Source organism: Nannobrachium achirus (genome assembly GCF_963921795.1).
Source record: "Nannobrachium achirus genome assembly, chromosome: 3".
Taxonomy (NCBI): Eukaryota; Metazoa; Chordata; class Actinopteri; order Myctophiformes; family Myctophidae; genus Nannobrachium; species Nannobrachium achirus.
In genome coordinates this window covers 63,338,343-63,357,442 of record NC_137812.1, presented here as the reverse complement: position 1 = coordinate 63,357,442, position 19,100 = coordinate 63,338,343, and the positions used below count along the sequence as shown (strand labels likewise).

At 41.8% G+C, this 19,100-nt stretch overlaps 3 protein-coding genes across 4 annotated transcripts; 1 reads left to right on the top strand and 2 right to left on the bottom strand.

Annotated features, from left to right (window-relative positions):
• Window positions 1–1,692: 1,692 nt before the first annotated feature.
• Window positions 1,693–6,904, bottom strand: LOC308281391 (cyclic AMP-dependent transcription factor ATF-4-like). The gene is made up of 4 exons (XM_080721560.1): window positions 6,766–6,904; window positions 5,359–5,541; window positions 4,437–4,724; window positions 1,693–3,524 (listed from the first exon to the last, which is right to left on the bottom strand). Exons 2-4 carry the CDS (start codon window positions 5,408–5,410, stop codon window positions 2,509–2,511), a joined length of 1,356 nt encoding a protein of 451 aa, XP_080577686.1. The 5' UTR covers window positions 5,411–5,541; window positions 6,766–6,904; the 3' UTR covers window positions 1,693–2,508.
• Window positions 6,905–9,098: 2,194 nt separating this feature from the next.
• rps19bp1 (ribosomal protein S19 binding protein 1) lies at window positions 9,099–13,633 on the bottom strand. 2 transcript variants are annotated; one of them, XM_080721531.1, is made up of 4 exons: window positions 13,498–13,633; window positions 11,468–11,653; window positions 10,770–10,870; window positions 9,099–9,865 (listed from the first exon to the last, which is right to left on the bottom strand). In XM_080721531.1, the coding sequence occupies exons 1-4, from the start codon at window positions 13,571–13,573 to the stop codon at window positions 9,716–9,718; spliced, it is 513 nt and encodes a 170-aa protein (XP_080577657.1). In that variant the 5' UTR covers window positions 13,574–13,633; the 3' UTR covers window positions 9,099–9,715. The 2 variants fall into 2 exon arrangements, with proteins under 2 accessions (XP_080577657.1, XP_080577658.1); XM_080721532.1 differs by lacking the exon at window positions 13,498–13,633 and adding an exon at window positions 12,753–12,924.
• On the top strand, window positions 13,615–18,865 carry LOC308281366 (3-mercaptopyruvate sulfurtransferase-like). The gene is made up of 2 exons (XM_080721530.1): window positions 13,615–14,328; window positions 17,768–18,865. Exons 1-2 carry the CDS (start codon window positions 13,746–13,748, stop codon window positions 18,070–18,072), a joined length of 888 nt encoding a protein of 295 aa, XP_080577656.1. The 5' UTR covers window positions 13,615–13,745; the 3' UTR covers window positions 18,073–18,865.
• Window positions 18,866–19,100: the final 235 nt, after the last annotated feature.

Genomic DNA, 19,100 nt, shown 5'->3' with positions numbered 1-19,100 from the left:
ATTTGTAACTGAGTGTAACCAAATGGACGCTCCTTTTGGTGACATGCTCAGAGTTAAATGAATACTACTGAGGAGTTCACATTGTAGCCCTGTGTGCTTATCATAATGATAACTGGTTTCTACTTATCACAGAAAACAGAAGGCCTTTGGCATAATAATAACTAATGATATCGTATGTAAGACTGTCCCTAATATCTTTTCTCCTGTCTCCTACCTACATTTCTTTCTTTCACATTCTCTCTCTCCTTTATAGGCACTAGGCAGTGTATTTTAATTTAATTACATTTTATCTGTGCTTCTCGTGTACATTTGCCTGTCCCCTTACATGCATGCTTGAAAAGTACTGTATCTTTTCACTCTCTATCCTTATTGTCATTTCTTTTCTGCAGTGAACCTGCTTGCCTTTGTTTCTCTATTTTTCATCGATTTCTAATACACTTCAATTATGTTCAGGGGGAAGACATCTGCTTAAAAAAAGATATACAATGAAAAACAGTAGCTTTATATTTTGATTCCCCAGAAAAAAGCTTCAACATTAGTACTACTACTACTACATTTAGTAAACTATTTAGAAAGCAGTTAGAAAGCATAGTATTTCAAATACTGACATTTCTCAATAGCTTTGGTAGCTCTTATCTGTCAACTCAGCATTGGAGGGCCTCACTACTCTGGAATTTGGCAGTCAGTAGGAGTTTGTGTGTATAAGCATACACACCCATGGTTATGGTCTTTTACTGCTAAGGATAAATTTACACAGCCGCTCGACAGCAAAGTATTTAGCTGACTCCAACAACACACACACACACACACACACACAGTATGTATTGCACTAATACTTCTCTCACCATAAACCTAACCCACTCTGCGCTCTCCTTACAGACATATCTAATGCTGGATTTCGATTGCAGCTTTAGCACCAAACTACACTAAGCATAACATACACATTGTAAACCCTGACACTTTAAACTCCCATGTTTTCTCTGGTTCCCTTCCCATCCCCCTCTCCTACACACACCTGCTTCACAGTTCACACACACTAAACCGAAAAGGGACCTAGCACCAGGGCGTTTATTATGGGATGTCTGGTTTCAGACAAAACAGAAAAGGGACCTAGCATCAAGACGTTTATTATGGGAGGTCTTCTTTTCAGACCAAACAGAAAAGGGACCAGAATGTTTATTATGAGCCATCTGGTTTGAGATAAAAACAGAAGTTGGGACCTAGCACCATGCAGGACCTTATGGGCTGTCGGGTTTGTGATAAAACAGAAGTGATACGTAGCGCTATGGACGTTTATGCAGCCGTCTTTTTCCTCAATTCTTTCTACTGACAAAACTGTCTGGTTGGGGGTTTACCCAGAAAGCAATAGTTTAACTGTCAACCAGTTTTACATCTTTCCTATTTGGGACCTGGAGTATAATCTAAAACCTTTTTTCCCCCATACAATTTTGTTTAAAATGACTACAATGCTATAATTACATGCGTAAATTAGAAGCAGAAGCTGACATGCCTTGACACCCAACATTTGAACTACAGTAATAACTTCACTCTATTCGGCATCAACTAAATTCCTGTGTAATGCACTGAAGTTCTGCATGAAAACAGCAATAACTGCATTGGTGGATTTCATCATTTATGTAATACAGATAAACTCGGTAATAAATGAAGTATACAAGCTTTCACTTGGGTATAGATAGATATTTAATAGAAAAACAAGACGCATTATACAAGCCAAACACTTGAACTAAGAAAGTGGTTAACTACGACATTGAAGGGTTATCCAGCATTAAATAATAAAAACCACAATCAGAAAGCAGGAGGAACTATGTACAAACAAAACTTGTCAAAACATGTTCAGTGTAACAATTCTTAAATAAATGAGGCCCCTTTCTGGACTTGAGCTCAGAGGAAGTTATGAAATTAGAATGAGAAGAGAGGTAAAACAAAGAGGGTTGAAAGGGTAATAGGGTGGTCACTTTATGTTGCAATTTGGTGAGGTGGGGTCTGGCCACAGATCGGTATGGGGGAGTATAGTCATACAAGCTCATATTTCACATGCCTAGCCTACAAACTATTACAAACGCTACCTGTTAGTGCAAGATGTTATCAAAAGGGAACTAAAGACTGAGAGACCAGCATGTACCAATGCTTCCACTGACGACCTCTCAGCCTTCCCCGTTTTCTACATAAGTAGTAATCTCATCAACTTTCCTGTTCGGTTCTTTCGTCATTAATCTCCACCCATCATCATTTTCTGTCCACTTGGCAGTTTCAAACACTAGCATACTACCATACATTACTGCAGCCAAACTCAAGTCTACTTAGTTGCCCACGGGTGTCGCAGTGTGATGTGTTGTGAGCTTGTCGATCTGCTATTTTCGGTGCGCAACACCCGTGAACAACTAAGCATAATCAGACTCAACCCCTATATAGAATGTATAAACTACATAGCCTTCTTTACTAGGATATGCTAGGATGGGAGCAGAAACTTGACCGTATCATCCATGACTAGGCCACTGTGCTGGTCTTGCTGCGACGGTGCTTGGCGTTGCGGACTTCCTCCATCAGGTCCTTGAGGTACTGGATCTCTCGGCTGATGGACTCGGCCTTATCCCGCAGCTCGTCGTTTCTCTTCTCCAGCTCAGTGCACTCATCAAGCAGCACTTCCTGCTCCACCCGCTTCTTTTGCCGGTAGCGGGTGGCCGCTGTCTTGTTCTGCTCCATCTTCTTCATTTTTTTCTCCACCACCTTGGGCGCGCCCGACACCGACTTGACTCGTGGGGCTTTGGGACCGGGGGAGGTGGGCTCCGGTTTGGAGTAGGGCTTGGTTCTGGAAGAACCCGCTGCTGAGGGAGAGGCGGCAGAATCGGGGTTAGGAGAGGGGATCTGTGGAGGTGAACTGGGTATGGACTCGATGCCAGAGTCACTGTCGCAATCATTGGACGCGGGAGAGGTTTTGTTGGCCGGCTTGGCGAGAGGGACAACGGTGGTTTCACCTTTAGGGGTGAGGACCACCACAAAGTGGGTGGTTGTGGTGTTTGTGGGGAGAGCGATCACAATGGGAGTGGTGGTCTGAACATTTCCACTAGGATCTTGGATGATGGTAGCCGTGATGGTCGAGTTGGCCTTCCCTGCTTCCAGGACATCAACTTCACTCCCCAGCTCCAAGTCCAACGTGTAGGCAGGAGACTGGGGAGACAGAGGAGGATCCGGTGAAGAAGGCTCTGACTTCACAACAACTTCCTGCTCGGGGGCCACCTCTTGCTGCTTTACCTCAGCTCCAACAGCGTGAGGGAACTCCAGGGGGAGGTCAGGCAGTGACAGACCCAGACCACCATGTGAGGCAGGGATGCACGCATCAAAGGTGTTTAGATCCAGATCCATGTGGGAGTTGAGGGAAGCCATGAGTTCCTCGGGAGAGCTGGGGGGCTCATCCGAGGCACAGGAGCCGATGAGAGAATCCAAGTCAAAGTCGCTCAGATCAATTTTCTCTGTCATCCATTCCATGCCTGTGAACGCATCCTCTGGTGACAAAGAGAGGAAACACAGAAAGTTACATACTGTAGTTGGAGAAGCACATACTACAGGGATGAACAGGAAAGGAATATCATGTATCGTGATGACTACTCAGATATTCACAGTATCACATTTTTATTACTCCTTATTGAATAACTAACCTCAAACACAGAATATAAGATTTCAGGTACTAGTTATTGTTTTGAGTATTTCCCAGAAGACCTACAAAACTCTTCAGATATCATATATCTAGGGTGCCGGCCGGAAAGCCTTTGGCTTTCAAACTTTGACAGGTGTTGTTCAGGTAAGCTACTGTTTATATAATAATAGGTCCAACACTGATGAACGAGGATACTTCAGCAAATAAATAGGAAGCCTCTCGGGAAATTGTGAGACAACACATTTTACAGAACCTGTCTGAACTAGTATAATGTTCCATCATTGTAATGCTAGGTGTGGCTCTCGTGTGCCAGGGTAAACCACACCACTTGAGTTGTCTAACCTGAAATGCTGGGCCATCACCAGTTTCAAGACTTTTACTTTTGGACATAAGTTTCTCATGGACTGGTTAATTGTAGTACCACAAGGTAATGGATTTACATATCCTAATCAATTTTCCATTCATCCAGACCTATGTAAATGCTCCTAGAGATACAAAAAGTACTTGAGGTATGGAAAATGATGGTGCACGTGGCATGTTTGAGACCCAACACTAGCCTGCAAGTAATTACCACAAATGAAAATGCCTTTGAAAGAGCAACGCGACTGTGCCTCCCTACAAACATTTTATGGTTCTCTCCCCCCTCGCTACTAAATTGAAATTGACACCAAGCACCACATTTTTTATATTAAAAGGTTGAGCGCTCCCTAGAAAATGTCTATTTTCATGATGTCTCATTTCAAAATATATAAACTCTCACCGTTGCCATTGTCTGCTCCGACGTCAGCATCGAGCAGGTCACTGGCACCGAACCAGGGGAAGGCCAGGGAGTCCTCCCTGGCCTTGGTTCCCACGAACGACGGATAGGTGGGAGGGAGAGGAGAGGGTGGTGGGGAGGAAAAAGAGACAGGGGAGGAGGCGTAGGAGGAAAAAGAGTGGGAAGGCGAAGATGCCGCCCTCCCTTCTATGAAGGAGGGGGGAGAGAGAGCTTCCTCTTCATCTTGGTCCAGAAGGGGCCCCATGGGGTCAGCCATCAGAAATGAGGGCCCTGCGGCGGAACAAATTACAGTTTGGAACATGGACTAAAGACATCATGCCCCGCCCCGAAGATTTCATGCTCCTTCGACAGTTTCATTCAGTGGTTCTCAACCTTTTCAGGCCGCGACCCCCAAAATAATCATATTTTAACTGGGGAACCCCACCACCCCGACGAGCACTAAGAGTTGAGGCATTACATTTTGTATAACATGGTCCTGTTATGAAAATAGCAGATCTACATGCTCACAAGCATGTAGATCAGCTATTATCACAATTTCAGCCTCTAATATTTGAGTTGGTCAATGTTTAATTTGTATGTATTAAAAGTCTATAAATTGTTGGGTTGAGGACCGCTGGTTTAAGTCATAATGGCCTACAGCCACTTACTTTGTGTTCTTTATCTCACAACCCAAATAAGATGGAAAAACTGATACTAGTCTGATCTTGATTTACTTGCCAAATCTTCCAATCCGCTTAGTTGGATAACATTAGGTATGAACTTCACAATTAACATAGTTCACCTAATGACTAGATCCTAAAAATCGTGTTATTTTTAATCTGCCACTAGTTAACCCAACTTCCTATCCAGTATGTATATTATGTGTCGTGTTGTGCTGGACATTTCATTCACTTTTAATACCAACCTAAGAACAGGGCCCCCACGTCCTCCAAAGCTAGTTGGGAGCTCAGAGTCATGGTCGCTGCTGGTCAATGGTGGTTGTGAAAGGGTCAATAAAAACAATGGAGTGTCTGACAACGTTATCGTGTCGACGAGTTCGGTCCTGCTGTCGACGGCAGCAAAGCTGAGGGTGGTTGCCGGGAGAGACCTGAACGGAAAAGAGTGGATAATGTGGAAGACGGGTCAATCATGATGTAATATTAGGCCCATTATTAACCTACATGTTTATATACATGGACAATAAGATTTAAGGGGCACATTATTCTATCAATAGCGCAAAACACAAATATGACATTTTAATCATTCGACGGTGTAAAAATCCTGTAACAAAATGGTTGAATTGAATCCAGTGCCACAGGTTTTGCAAGATATTTTCATAAGTTCATCTTGTCAACTTTGCTTATCTGTTGTCTAGTCTAGTTTACACTCGACTTACATTCCACTGTGATACAAATTAATCATGTCGAGACAGTGACAACACTAAGCAAGAAGTGTGAACGGTATGCCTGCGTGTGTACTATCACTACTATGACTAGTTATTAGTGAGTGTGAGTGTGTGGTGGGGGCTATTTCCATCTGATGCCTTCACTGGAAAGGCCAACAGCGTTGATGATGGGAAACGCTCCTCCTCCACCGGGGCATAACATTTCCTAATTTGGTCATGGTTTGGTCGGTAACTCCGCCCCACCAGTGACTCACCATGGAGACAGGGGAGGGGCCGGAGAGGCCAACCGCCATTTCCACAACACAAGAGAGCCATCTGTCATGGTGGGAGTGAACCGCCGCCGGGCCACTACAACGCGCCATTTTGGATGCCACGTTGTCAACACAGATTTTGAACTTGACATTTTATGTTCTATACACATTTGATTAATTCTCTGCGGCACCAGGCACGAGATTCATAACTCATATTAACACATTTTACTGTTCAATGAGACAGTGAACGGACACAGATGTCCCATCAGATCAACCAGCTGTCTCGACGGACTAGACGCCGGCCGGGTGCCAGATCTCGTCGTACGACGGTGTAGCACGCGGAAAATAGCCGGTCTACAAGCCCTCAACGCGTTGCGGTGCAAAGCGTAGAGAGCTTGAAGATCTTCTATTTTCGATGCGTGGTACCGGCGTACCGCCCTACTACGCAATATAAATAAACAAACCACTACTAGACGATGTCAGTTCAAACTGGCCAAATAAAGCGCAAACACGAACTTTTACCACAAAAAGATACCCACACAACACGGCCTGTGCATAATAATAACTGACTGATATGTTGTGTGACGTTACATGTACCCACAACGCCCGGCAGGCGCGATGCAATTGATTTATTAAATCTAAAAACAAAAATCATAATTGATCAAATTGTACTTACGCCATTTTGCCTGAAAGAGCCAGTGCACTTAGCCGTTGCACTGCGAGGTTTCTGCCGCTGCAAGATTAGCCGCGATTACACTGCCATTTTGAGCGCTTGAGACTCAAAACAAAACAATACAACTTTTACTTATGTGACGAGAACAGAGAATGAGCTAAACGCGTCACATGACTGTATATATATGACCGCACCACCGACGTGTGTATCCTTCCGCCTTGTCAGAGTTGAGGTATGTTACATTTGAGAACTTGACACTCAAGGCAAGCGGTGTCTACATGCTCAGATTGCTCACGTGCTTTGCATTCTTTCAAACGGACTGCACTAAGCTATAAAACACGCGCACCCCAAAACACTCCGCGTACTCTGGTCTCTGATTGGCTAGAAAGTCCTTGTAAAGAAAATAGTCCGGGGGAGGGAGTGGCATATAGTAATATGTAGGTCAAATGCAAAATGTAAACATTGGAGGATTGAAATAGTTTTGTGACGTTTTACACTTGGCAATAACTGATGAAAGTTAGACTTGAGCTACCATACTAACTACTACACAATATAAAAACATGCTAATATCGAATTGTATATCGCTTTAGCCTATATTGCATTACGTTGGTAATGGTAATCCAATTAAAGTCTATAATAACACCAGACATTGTCTTCGAGCTGAAATGTTTCCATTTTAGTTTATTATTTATTTGTTCAATAAATACAAGCATTAATAGCTCAGAATGTTAAAGGGGATATCGAGGTTTGACGTTACAGGTTAGACAGGACTGCCCTCTGGTGGCGAAGACGAGGTTCTGTTCACTGTTCCTTTACCACTCAGGTCTTAGCTGAGGTGAAATCATACCGAAATCAGTCAGAAATATTCCTTGGCAATTGTAACAGAGAGGTCACCTGTTACACATGTTTGCACATTGTATATGATTATTGGCATATTGACACATTTACATTTTTGCACAGCACATTGGCACTTATTGTAAGTGCAATAATGTTTAGAGTGACAAAGCATAGGGTTAGACCTATGTGAAGTTTTGTTTAATTGAATGCTTAAAGGAGTAGTTCACCCCCAAAACGCCCTATTTATTCATTACTCATGCCATTGAGATTTGAGTTCAATAATATTGTGTTGAATGTGTTGCATTCCTAAGACAAAATTTGATTATAGTAGATTTACCAGAATCAATCAACCATCCGGAATCAATGGGGGTTAATTTGTTGTAAGTAATGTCTGTCTTAAAAATGCAACACAAAACTACCGGTAAAAATACTATTGTGAGTAATCAATAGAACAAGTCATTTTGGGGGTGAACTACATTAGGTTTAACATTAGGTAACATTAGGTCTGATGCATCCTCAGTATATTGGACTGGACCATAGTTTGGTTACATCCTACAAGTGCCTCTGCACTGTGTCCAGCCACTAAGGGTACAGCCACACATCTGACGACTGACGCATTGAGCCCCATCCACTCCCATGTTAAGAGAATAACATAACGCCTCGGGTTATTCTCTTAACATGGGAGTGGATGGGGCTCAATGCGTCAGTCGTCAGATGTTTGGCTGGTGAACGGAAGTGGGATCCCATGGAACGCAATACAGAGGCCAGGGTGTGAATGTCCCATAGCCTTGAGGAGGCTGAGGGGAGAAATTAGTTTTAGAGTTAAACTACACCCCTTGGAATGGAGCAGTCCAGGCTCATTAGCTCGCCTGGTATGAAAGGCTGCTGCCAAAAATTACATTTAAAAATAAACGGTAGCAAGGTTAGGTTTTGAGTAGGCAGAGAATGATTGCGCATGACAATACATCACACAGCATAGCTGAATTCAGTTGCGAAAAATATTGGGTACTATTGGCCTACTGGCAGTGCGCACATTTTGGCACTGATCATTCTGATGGTTGAGCCGCAGATTACTTGATCCCCTTGGTGCCAGGCCATAACACACATGAGCTGCGTCTCAAGTCCTTGAATTAGATTCTATATTTCCTAGTTCCTTGCTTGTATCAAAATACCTTGTAAAATACAAGGAAATAGGAAAGAAGTGTATGAAATAGGATCGAATTTAAGGACTTGAGACACAGCTCTGGTCTGCTTACAGTTTCAAGATGCCTGTCTATAGCATGACCATATCTTCAAGAATACACCTTTAAAGACAATAAGACAATTGTTACAGTGTACACCTTTAAAGGATCTAGTTATTTTGAAGAAAAGATACAATCCTGAATAATCTGGGACCATTGTTAACAATTAGTCTGCATTAATCTTTATTACAATTTTCAACAGTCTCCCTTATGCAATTTGACAAGGGAGAAATGTATCTTCCATTTAAAATCCTCAAATAACCTGTTAAAAACACAAATCTTAGCAGATAAATGGATGGCTTATCACTTCAGGATAATGAAAATAACGTGTTTCTAAATACTGCCTTGAAGCTTGAATAGGCATGTGTGTGTGTTCTTCTCTCCAGTCTTCTCTGTGTTAGAAAGGTAATGGTCATTCTCATTTGTATTGTAACACTTTTTTCAATGTAATTTCTTTCAGTGAAAAAATAAACTGGAGGATGTAAGCCTTTAACTTTACAATCTAACATGTTCTTGTGGCAAAGAAAATTGTCATATGTTGACTATATTATTTAGATAAATAATATATTTTATGAGAGTATAAAAAAAGAGTGAAATTACTTCAACGCTTGTGGGTACTGCAAGGCAGAATATTGAGTCCTTTCAAATACAATACACAATGTTTTAAATTAGACACTCTCCAGGTACAGAATATCCATCACCTGATAAACGGAGCTATGCCATTTCTAACAAAAGTCTCTCAGAGTTGTGTGGTCAAAAAGAAAAACAAATATTTTCTTTCAACAGTCTGATCCAAACCCCAACTTTGAACTACTTGTTCCCACAAAAATAAATCCTGGTGTCTCCAGTGGGCCTGTAACACCACTGAGGACATCTTATTTCTCATCCTCCACAGTCCTGCCAAAGTATTCCTTTTGGAACTCTTGAAACTCCTCCTCTGTGAACAAGGACTTGGGCTCTTTCTTCTTCTTGGTGGGAGCATCTGGACGGCTCCTGGCTTGCCTTCCAGTGTTCTGATTCAGGATCTAAGCGAGGACAAAGGTCAAATATTAGGGGTGCAACAGTATAATCAAAGTAATAAATGAGGAGAAAATAAACCCAAATAACAACATTATAAGTACTCTGGTATACTATATGTAGAAATGGTTAAAGTGATCACCAAATTCTAATCCGTTCCTGAGATATTGCATTCTTGAGATTAGGACGGATAACCCCAAAACGTAATGGTTCTGACTAGGGCTGTCACAATTATTACATAATCGTCTAATCGCAATTAATTGAGGTAATCGCAATTATTTCGCATAATCGTCATAATTGTTTCCATGTTGAGAAATGTTAATATAGTTTCAATCACTTTAAAAAATTAGTGGAAATAGCAGATCTACAAGCTCACAATGCGTCGCGATGCGGCGCGTTTTGAGCTTGTAGATCGGCTATTTCCACTACTTTTTTAAAGTGATCAATGTTCTTTTTTAAGTACCGGTTTAAAGTTGTCAAATATGTCAGTAATTTCTTTGTATATTTACCGTAAGTTATGAGTCATAATTGCCATGTGCAACTTCAACGCATAAAAGCCAAACATAAATGTAATTGTCAACGACAAAAACACAACTGAAATCGCCGTTAATCGCAATTATTTGAGTGACAATTAATCGTCATGTAAAAATGTCATAATCGTGACAGCCCTAGTTCTGACTATGGCTGGCAGAGGTATAATAAAAGCTATAATAAAAATCCAGTAGCCCAAATTGAGGGTACTGGCAGAACACAGTGGAATGCATTATTAAAAACAGCACTAATGAATAATATTATCAACATATTTGGAAATTGTAGCTTTTCATCGGTTGAACAATAAAACCAGAATACAAGATTACAGTACAGTTGCAATTCAGCAAGCTGGGAGGTGAGTGGACATCCTCCAATCCATACCTTCATGGTGTCCGAATCTCTTGCTTTAATGCCATCAGTTCCCAGGAAGTACCTTAGGTTTGCATTCATATGGCTCTTTTTCTGGTGCTTCCTGAACTCCTCTGGGTGAAAGAAAAAAGGTCTATTATTAGTGTGGGTGATTTCCCGTTTGTTTATATACTGCTGCGAGTGTCTTGTGTGTTTGTTTTTGCACGTAGAAGAGGGAGAAGAAAAAAACATTCTGTGTTTACATTACAGATGCAAATTGTGCTTGGTTGCATCAGCAACAATACAGCCGTCTTCACAGCAGTAACCTAAGTGCTACATAAATCATTTGCATATCACATGATAATTGCAAATCATTACTACATGTTCACACAAGAGCAATATTATGCAAATAAGTTCCGGTGACTGCTCTCCATTCCGACATGTCGCCACTCCGACATTGACTTCTTATTGTCGGAGTGGCAACACTTCCATAGAGGTTAAGTTTAGGGTTAGGGTTAGAGATAGGGTTAGTGTCGGAATGGAGAAATGTCGGAAAGGAGACATGTAACTAACCATAAGTTCCTGTAGTAGCATAAATCTTTTTTTCCTCCCTTTGTTATAATTTTCTGTTGGACTGTCTTTTTGCAATGAGTAGTAATTGTATTCTCACTGCTTCGGACACATGCAAATGGAAAGATTCCTTTATGACCTGGTTTTGACGTCAGACTTACCTACAGCAGACTTGGTCCTCTTGTCTTTCACAGTAGCTTTGCTCTTGCCTGGACCCTGGCGACCCTGCAGCCGTTTGACCTGCTTGGTGACACCGTGTCGGTTGGTGCTGACCAGCTTCATGGCACCGGTCTTATTGGGAGTCTGCAGATGCTTCTTAGCTTTACCTTTCTTACTCTTGCTGACATCTGGCATAGAGAAGAGGGAAAAAAGAGGGAGACATTTTTCTCTAAAACAAAAAATAAAAAACAGTTTTTAATATGAACCCGGGTGTCCTGCAGCATGATAGACCTTTCTACTGCTCATTCAAGATCCAATCCCCGATTAAGAACTGGACAGGGGAGAAATACTGTAATTATGAGCTTCAGGCAGTACTAGTGGATACAATGAAGCCTCTATCAGAGTCCAAGGTGAAGAGCCTATCATCGCAAATTTTAGGTGTAAAGCTATCCACCTAAAGTGAGAAAACAAGTGGAGGCCATCATAGGCAGTCACACTGAAGTCCTATCACTGTGACTGACTGGTCTAGATCGACCAATCAGTGAACGGGGTCATGGGCCGACCTGTCTGAAAGTAAAAACAGAGAGATGTGTCGGGGTTCGTGGTGGATAGCTCTTCACCGTGAGTAATGACGCAATGTTGTAGTTTTATGACTTAAAAAGACTACACCGCAGACCGCAGTGGATAGCTGTGCCTACTATGATAGGGGCTTAACAGGTATCCCACTTGGTACCAGTAAGACGTCTCAGAGCGACAAGCGACCTCGCCATGTCTTGGCCATCTGGCCAGTATATTGGACCAGTTACCCATATATGTGAGAGCCCAAACATGCTTACTCAGTTAGTTCATTGTTATGTGAAAGTCCTATGACATCTGACATCATACATACAATCCCTTTTATGACCATACATGGAGATCCCTGTATGTAGAACCAGCCACACAGATGTGGGCTGTCTTGGCCATATATGAATTCTGTTAGTGTGGTTGCCCTGATATCACAGTGATATCAGGGGATGTTTTTTTCCCCTTTTTACTGGAATCTTATAGCCTTAGATCAAGATTATAATAGTCTTGATCAAAGGCTAGACTTGTATGTACATATCTCATGTCCCGTTATATGACTGTTGCCCAACTACCTTTAAATAAAATAATAACGTTAAACAATAATCGTTTAAAACTATTATTAGAATAATACAATAAATGTTTTGTAATTGTTTGTAAATCTGCAAAGGACTGGCGACTGCTCGTGGCTAAGCTAACACGTTTTGTCTAGGGAAAAAGAATTACCTTTTTTTATGTCATGGCTTAGCAATTCCAGTCCTCGTCGTATCATTGATGCCGACATTCTGCTATGTTATTTACAACCGGGAATGTAATGAATATATAATTTAATTACAGCAACGACAGAAATCAACTTCTTTCACACATGCTCATGCTTTCAAGCAGCACAGGATGCGAATCCATCAACATCCGGTGAGCGGTGCGTCACTGAAACAAACTGGATAATAAACTTTCTCGAACACACATAGTTCCACCCATCTAATGGTTCCACCGAGTTCCACACGGACCCCAAATAACAATAACACAAACAATAACCCAACTCTATGTAAAAACCATAATAATAATAATAATTATTATTATAATAAGGGTAATAATAATAATAAGGGTAATAATAATAATGTGTTAGGCATAGGCTACTTATGATGCATTAATTACTTTATAGCTAATGTTAGGCTATTAAAAAAAATGGCATCATTGAAGATTGAGAAGACTGAATGTTTCCTTATGTGTCCTGATCAAGTGCCAGTAGTTCATTGATTGATTGATTGATTGATTGATTGATTGAATACTTTGCAACAGTTTGCAAATTGCAAAGAGGAAAGCCCTGGGGAATTACTTCCATTGTGGTCCTGTGTATTCATTCAATGCATTACAATAATGAAGATGACATTCAACACAGTGACTTTCATTACCAGGCAGTCAGCAGCACTGTTGCTTGAGGTTTGTAAAAAACAACAAAATGTAATAATACCTTTAATGAACTCTCCCTGAACAACATTGCCCTGAACACACCCCAGCAGACTGCCAGTGGTTGGAAACGCCCCCATTGATAATGGTAAAGCCTGGCAGCGTGCTCAAGACAAGACACACAGTTAACACAAATGCTCTCCAGTCTCCACCTGCGACCACCTCACGGCTAAACTTCTGTCATCTCCACTTTTGCTGCCTGCGGGACCACCAGGCTATCACCAGAGACTTTCAATCCCTCATCAGTTGACCATGGCGCTTCAAACAAGATCCCTCGTCTCCTCAAAGTGGCTTTCTGAAGCTCTTCAGGGACTGGGGAAAATGCGCGTCTTGGACACTTCGTGGTATCTGCCCAAACTTCAGCGCAAAGCCAAGAGCGAGTTCAAAAAGAAGCACATTCCAGGTGCCGCATTCTTTGATATAGACCAGTGCTGCGATCAGACATCTCCGCTTGACCACATGCTGCCATCAGAGAACGTTTTTGCCGATTATGTCAGCGAGTTGGGTATTGAAAACGACACGCACGTCGTGGTGTACGACGCCAGCAGATTGTACGGCGCGTTCTCTGCGCCCCGCGTGTGGTGGATGTTTCGGGTGTTCGGACACAGGTCCGTTTCGTTGCTGAACGGGGGACTCAAAAACTGGGAGCTGGAGGGTCTACCGGTGAGCGACCAGTACGTCAGACCCACGCCGACCGAGTTCAAGGCCTCGCTGAACCGTTCCTGGGTCAAGACTTATGAGGATATCCTGGATAACGTGGAAACGAAGAAGTTTCAGTTGGTGGACGCAAGACCAACAGGGAGGTTCCGAGGTGTAGCTCCCGAACCCAGTGACAGTGAGTAGGCTACCTGATGATGATGATGATGATGATGAATGGAGGTGACTACGGTATTCTAATATGAAGTGGAAAGAGTGGTGTTGTGACCGACTTTGGTATTTCCTCAGTGGTGTTGGCTAATATGGCTATATAATATGATGTCAAAACAGTATACATACATTACATAGTATGGTATAGTATGGTTTTTACAAAATTCTGAATGTAACTCCCAGTTTACTTCTTCATAATAATATGTTGGTGTATGGGCACATTTTTCCTGGCTTATTAAAGGAGTAGTTCACCCCCAAATTGAAAAAGTTTCATGGAGACTTGAGTTCAATATGTTTTTGTATTAGTCACAATCCTAAGTAAAAAAGAAAAAAAAGAAAAAAAAAGATTATAATACCCCCATTGATTCTGGATGGGGATCCAAATGCATGGCCCTGGATGGGGACACAAATAAGGTCCTGGATGGGTACCCAAATGCATTTGGGTCAGAATCAATGGGGATACATTTGGGGTCAAGGGTCAAGTAAATGTACCCCCATTGATTCTCACCCAAATGCATTTGGGTCCCCATCCAGGGCCTTGATTTTGGGTCCCCATCCAGGCCCATGCATTTGAACTACTCCTTTAAAGTAAAACCTTGATATATAGGCACAAACACAAATATCTTTCCAGGGAGGGAGTAGTTATCCATCAATGGAGTGGAGTGATTCCAGTGATGCAGACAGACGGACCCATTTGCTTTCCCCCCACAACAAAGGCAAAGTGCCTAACAACAGTGTAGCTCATGTAGACTGGGATAACCATTTCACTGCATGCTGTTTAGACATGGAGCTAATCAATGACCTGATTAGGAGAGGTTAGATATTTATCTGTCTGCTAATAGGCACATCGAGGTAACAGACACATGGGTTAGCTAGCTGTAATCTGCAAGGCAAACTCTTGGTTTACCTTAGATGTAGGCAGAGGACTGTTTACCTTGAGCAAACACATGAACCAGAGGAATACAAACACATAAGACAAGCTCACCATGCCTTTTGCACAGTCATTGAAGTGTATGCTCATTTGAAAACACATACATTACACACACACACACACACACACACACACACACACACACACACACACACACACACACACACACACACACACACATAGGTTTCACACATGCTTTGGCTGAAAAGGCGCTATATAAATGCACCATTTATCATTTTACAGACACACACTCAAGGACAGTAGCATGGCATGAGAGTTCAACTGAAGTGAGTTCAGATATATTTAAGTGTTCTTTGGGCGTGACTTGTTGATCTTTACAGGCAGTACAATGGAGATAAGGGACCTATAGTCTGTGTCTTATCTCATTCTAAAGATTTTGTTCAGATATAACACACATGCACACTCCACTTTCCCTCATCCAGTAAGTGTCAGCATGCAACTTTGAACTCTGCCTGTTGTCAGAGACAATTGATAGCCTAATAGTATATGCACAATAGGCCTATAGCTACATTCAATAATGTATCCCCCTTTATTGGCATAGAACTCCCATATTCCCTTACAAATATCTTGAAAACATTGTTCCAGAATAAATCAATCCGTGTTTGAAAAGGGCAATTCATTCAAGAAGATGTACTGCAAATGAAAATTCAAACATATTGTGGTGTAGGTCGGCCAATATAAATCTTTGTCACTGTTGGCTGTCTGTATTTCAACCAAGGACATGGACAGCACTGTGTTTACTTAGTAATAGATATGGGAATGTGAAAGCAAGGTTTGTCTTACATTTATGGTGTTATGTGTACCAACTAGTTACGTGTTAAACTGTGTCAGGTTGGCAGAGAAGCATATGCTGTTAAGTACATAAACACAGACTATGTGGGTTCAAAGTATACTGTGTATAGACTGTATACTATAGGGCTGCTGGTACAGCATTGTTTTAAAGGTTACATCATTGAGGAGATTCATTACTGTTGAGTCAAAAAACAAAACACAAAATTAATACATACTCTATCTTTAGATACTGTAACTTGACAAAAGTATATAGTGTCCACATCAAAAAACAAGAGATCAGAAAACAATGTATGTTGTTTTCTTTTCTTTTCTTTACCTGAACCGATTATTTGACAAAGGTTGTAATAATTCAAAGCTACTGTAGTGTTTAACCCCAGTTGTCCACCCGGCTCTCATTCACTTAATTGAATTTCATCAACTATTGGCTACAGTTTGCCACCCAGTGCCGCCTAGAAAGTATAACACGATCTGAGTTCTCTCCCTATACGTAACCTTGTTGTGGTTGTATAACCAGAGGCGGTGGCGTCTGTACAGTATGGTCAGGTGGCAAGATTTATAGACTGTATGTACCATTGTATATGTGTTTGCAGTATATGTACATTCAATCTCGTTCATGCCTTGAAAGCATTGTCAGCAGCCTTTCACACCAATGTGTTAATTCTGACCTGACTGCAGCTGTCCATCCTCTTTCTTTAGTCAGCTTGTACCTTGACGACTTGTGTCTGCTTCTGTTGTCATGAAACAGCTGATGATACATGGATGTTCTTAACCAGTCAGCATGATTATTCATGTGGTGTCACTTTAGTATAGCACATATCCTTATATGACCATTTGGGACAGTATTTCTATGTATAAAAGGTGTTGCACATGACACCTAAGGGAGCTTCTTAGGTCCAGGGTGTCTATTGCCCTGCTGTTCTCTGACAACAGGCAGTTAGTTCAAAGCTCAAACTGCAGCCACATGGAGTTTCACCCATGGATGAGGGCTGGTAATAGCAATTCAATTTCAATTCAAAGGAGCTCCATTGGGCTGAGAAAACATAGGTTTACATTGCCAAAGCCAATTGTCAAAATAAAATGAAAACAGTTAAAAATGGGGAACATATATACAGTTGGAGGGGATACAGCATTGGGTAAACAGAGCTATGTCGCATTATTTATATATACACAGGGTATAAAGCTTTTGGAACAAATAGCAGCTTTTTGTCCCCCTCGATTTAAATTGTAAAAAAGATTTAAAATGAGTCTAAAGGTAGCAGCTCTGTTTCATACTGTATGTGCTGTAGGTCTAAATGTCAATCAATGTAGTCCTTAGGGTGGTTGTGTTCTAGTCTCTATCCTTATATCGCAACAGTTCACGCATCTTGCTGCTGTGTTTGCACATTGTTGTATATAATAGCACAGTTGATGCATGCATGCCGACTGGCAAGTGGAGTGTGCATGCTGACGTGATAATCCTTGCTTAATTTATGGATTCAATGTGCAAGATGAAAAAAAAATAATAATAATAATCTAGCGCACACTATGACGTGGCGGACAAAAACACCAATGCAAATGTGCGTTTGCGTGTGTGGATGTACAGTACATGTGAACAGGGCCTTAGTTTTAGTTAACTTTCATGACCCTGCGTCTGACTGCTCCTTTCTCTCTTTTGAACCAACAGACAGAGAACCCGGCCACATCCCCGGTTCCATCAGCCTGCCCTTCAACACCTTGCTGTCTAAGTCGGGTCACTTCTTGCCCGAAGAGCAACTCAGGGCTTTGTTTAGCCAGGCGGGGGTCGACCTCAGCCGTCCAATCTGCAGCTCCTGTGGCTCGGCGGTCACGGCAGCCCACGTGGCACTGGCTGCACACGAGTGTGGACACCCGGGCGTGTCTGTGTACGACGGTGGGTGGTCAGAGTGGTACACCCGCGCCGTGCCCGAGTTCGTCATCTCTGAGGGACGAGGGAAACACATCCCTGCCTGAGAACATGACGGCCGGCTGATGAACACAGGGGCGTCACAAGGGGGGGGGGGAAGTGGGACTGAGCTAGGGCCCAAGATATACAAGCTGTGGCACCGAGTGCCACGCTGCGAAGACGTGAAAATGTGTGCAAATCTTTGAATATATGTCTTAAGCGAACATTTGTGACTCAAATGTTGCTTCTGGGGGGTCCCTGGAACTAAATATTTTGAGATGGGGGTCCGTGGCCAAATACATATCATTATGGGGGTCTCTCACATGAAAATGTTTGAGCACCATTGACATAGAAAGATAGTTAAAAAAAACCTTAAAAGGATTTGAAATATTCAAAGACTTGCACACATGTTCACGATTTAAAAAAAAGCAGATCTACAAGCTTGCAGCATGGCACTCAGTGCCACGCTTTGAGCTTGTATATCTGCTTCAATAGTTAAAGCACAAAATAACGCGTAATAATGCGTTCCCAGTTCCCATTCATGGAGGGCCCGCAGTGAATCCTTGTACCCAGGGCCCAGAGTTTGGTGCGATAACCCTGGATGATCACATGATCGGATGACATCAGACGAAAGCAATTGACCTGCAAGCTGACGAGAAAAGGATTTAGTTGAATGAATCTATGTGTTTGATTATGGTCATGGGAAAAGGGCAATGGGATTTAATACTATGGTCATGGGAAAAGGGCAATAGGATTTAACACTAAAGGTGTAATTCATGATTCAATCATGAATAAAAAAAACTTAACACAGGATTGTTTTTTCACTCCAAGCTAATTGAGTAGTAGACCAAGTAGATGGTCTACAAGTATGTGACAGAATAAATGTTTTAAATGAGTTGTAAATGTGTTAAATATTAATCTGTGTAATAAAAAGAGTCAAACTCTTCAATATATGGATATCTTTATTTGTAGGGACAAAACTAGTCAAATAGCAAAGTCCAATTTGTGCATTGAAAGGAAACGTACTTTCTACTTCGGCTCAGAAAGTTTTAGATTGAGCATTCAATCCTAGCTTAGACACTTTGAAAAAGCCTTC

Bases quoted from the DNA above. Each gene is read 5' to 3' on its own strand.
- LOC308281391 (XM_080721560.1), bottom strand. From the start codon at position 5,410: ATGACTCTGAGCTCCCAACTAGCTTTGGAGGACGTGGGGGCCCTGTTC. The intron at 4,725-5,358 runs GTTGGTATTAAA...GTTCCGCCGCAG, and splicing joins CGTGGGGGCCCTGTTCTTAG to GGCCCTCATTTCTGATGGCT. The intron at 3,525-4,436 runs GTGAGAGTTTAT...CTTTGTCACCAG, and splicing joins CGGAGCAGACAATGGCAACG to AGGATGCGTTCACAGGCATG.
- rps19bp1 (XM_080721531.1), bottom strand. From the start codon at position 13,573: ATGGGGGCGTTTCCAACCACTGGCAGTCTGCTGGGGTGTGTTCAGGGC. The intron at 10,871-11,467 runs GTAAGTCTGACG...TCTTTCACCCAG, and splicing joins GAGGACCAAGTCTGCTGTAG to AGGAGTTCAGGAAGCACCAG. The intron at 9,866-10,769 runs GTATGGATTGGA...GTCCTCGCTTAG, and splicing joins GAGATTCGGACACCATGAAG to ATCCTGAATCAGAACACTGG.
- LOC308281366 (XM_080721530.1), top strand. From the start codon at position 13,746: ATGGCGCTTCAAACAAGATCCCTCGTCTCCTCAAAGTGGCTTTCTGAA. The intron at 14,329-17,767 runs GTGAGTAGGCTA...TTGAACCAACAG, and splicing joins AGCTCCCGAACCCAGTGACA to ACAGAGAACCCGGCCACATC.